Here is a 1938-nt window from a genome sequence, read left to right on the forward strand (position 1 = left end):
AGAAACCAGAGCTGAATTCAAATTTTTGGCTCGATCATCAGACAATATCCCATCTTCCTGGCCCTCTACACAATTAGAGCTCTGATCTAACACATTAGCTGATGCAGAGACTTTCTGATTCATCCTGCTCCCAGAAAGAGATGTCTTAGAAATCATTGCAACAGCTCCGGAATCATCTGATATCCCAGAACATCTTATGGTTTCCTTACTCTCAGCATTCTCAGAGAGAGCATCATGACTGGAATTAACAAGATTGCTTGCTTCACTAGCAGTGTTATTTAAACTGTTGTGAGTATTAGTTATGGAAGCAGGCAAAAGATCGTCCTCGTTGACAGAACACTGGCTGCCCACTACTCCATGACAGTTTTCATCTGATGACTCGTCCAACTTTGATACTGTGGAACCTACATTACGGTGCATGCATGATGAACATGGAGCAGAACAAACATTACAAGTTCCAGACTCCACTTTTGAGAAACCTCTCTGACCCACTGGACGTTTACCAACTCTTCTATCAGCCTGCACGAGATATAATAACAATTAAAAAAAAAGAAAACAATCATCAAAGGAGTAAATTGGAGAGTCTATATTCTACAAAAGCGTAGTTATGGCAATAGCAATATGTGAAGCTGTTATATTTACTTAGAACCACCAACTTCACAACTTCATCAAAAGCTATCATGATCACATCAATCAAAAGTGTTCATGATGTCTTGATCTAATGCTTAATATACAACTTCATCACTTCTTCTCATCTAGGAAAAAGACAATGATAATACAGCAACAGGATAAGAAGAAAAAGAAAGGGTTTAGCTGATCTCACCATCTACAATAAAATTAATTCTCCTCGACTCGCAAACCGATTTCTATCAAGCTCTTTGCAACTGTAACAAAGAGACAAAGAAGATATTAAAAACTGCAGAACATTTTCCAACAAAATGGAGATCATCACATAAAAGAGCAGCTAAACAACAACAAAATTTACAATTTTTAAAACCAAACCCAGAAAAAAAAACATCAATTACCAAGAGACAACATCAACCAATCACCACAAAATTATCTCAACAGGAGAACGAACGAACCCATAAAACACGGACTCTTCGAGATAATCTAACGTTATAATTTTATAATTAAAAAAAAAAAAATCCCTAAAATTGGGAAATAACATTACATGATTCAGGTCTCCAAATCATCTCCCTTTGAATTGGCTTTCCCCCATCATCTCCATCACCCTATAGAGAACACAAAATTAAAACGAAACCCTAATTTCCCTCTTCAACTCCTACAAACCCTAAATCCTCTCTATCAATCCAGATTCGATGATGCCAATTTAATTTTAGAAAAAAAGCTATCTCTCCCCCACACCCTTACACTGGTCTAAAGATTTCAGTGATGGCTCTCCCTAAGTTTCATCTGGGTTATTTGCCTTTTCCTCGTGATATACACAAACAACACGAGCCAGAGATGAAAGCTGTAGATATATACATCGATACATACATACATACCTATATATATATATATTCAGTCGTATATAAAATTTCTATAATAAATTTTATTTGTTTTGACGAATATTTGTTGGATTTAGTCACACACAAGATTAAAGTAAGAGCTTTTTAAACGCGGTTACTTTTACTACCGAACCACAGTAACTGATTACCTTCTTCTTTCTTTTAATCTTCTCTTTGTGGTCCTCTCCTGATTCCTCCTAAGACTATATATAGTATAGATGTGTGCATTTGATATATAGTAATAAATATGTGAATTATAAATTTTACATAATCATGGCTTTGTAAATCTCTTTATTGGCTGTCAAAAAAAAAATCTCTTTATTGAAAATAAATCTTAAAATGAAGGAAAATTATTAAATTGCCTTTTAGTATTATTTAGGAAGACTTTTTTCCTCTGGTTTTAAACCATTTGTGGTCTTTTAATTGGTCA

At 34.6% G+C, this 1938-nt stretch overlaps 1 protein-coding gene across 1 annotated transcript in view; it reads right to left on the bottom strand.

Moving 5' to 3' along the window:
• Nucleotides 1-1491, bottom strand: part of LOC104735701 — a gene marked incomplete in the record, with an annotated part of 7094 nt that extends 5603 nt beyond the window's left edge. The window contains 3 exon segments of the mRNA XM_010455528.2: nt 153-519; nt 824-884; nt 1172-1491. Of these exon segments, the coding sequence (XP_010453830.1) occupies nt 153-519; nt 824-826 (370 nt within the window).

This window comes from Camelina sativa, chromosome 13, assembly GCF_000633955.1.
Source record: "Camelina sativa cultivar DH55 chromosome 13, Cs, whole genome shotgun sequence".
NCBI classification, from domain to species: Eukaryota; Viridiplantae; Streptophyta; class Magnoliopsida; order Brassicales; family Brassicaceae; genus Camelina; species Camelina sativa.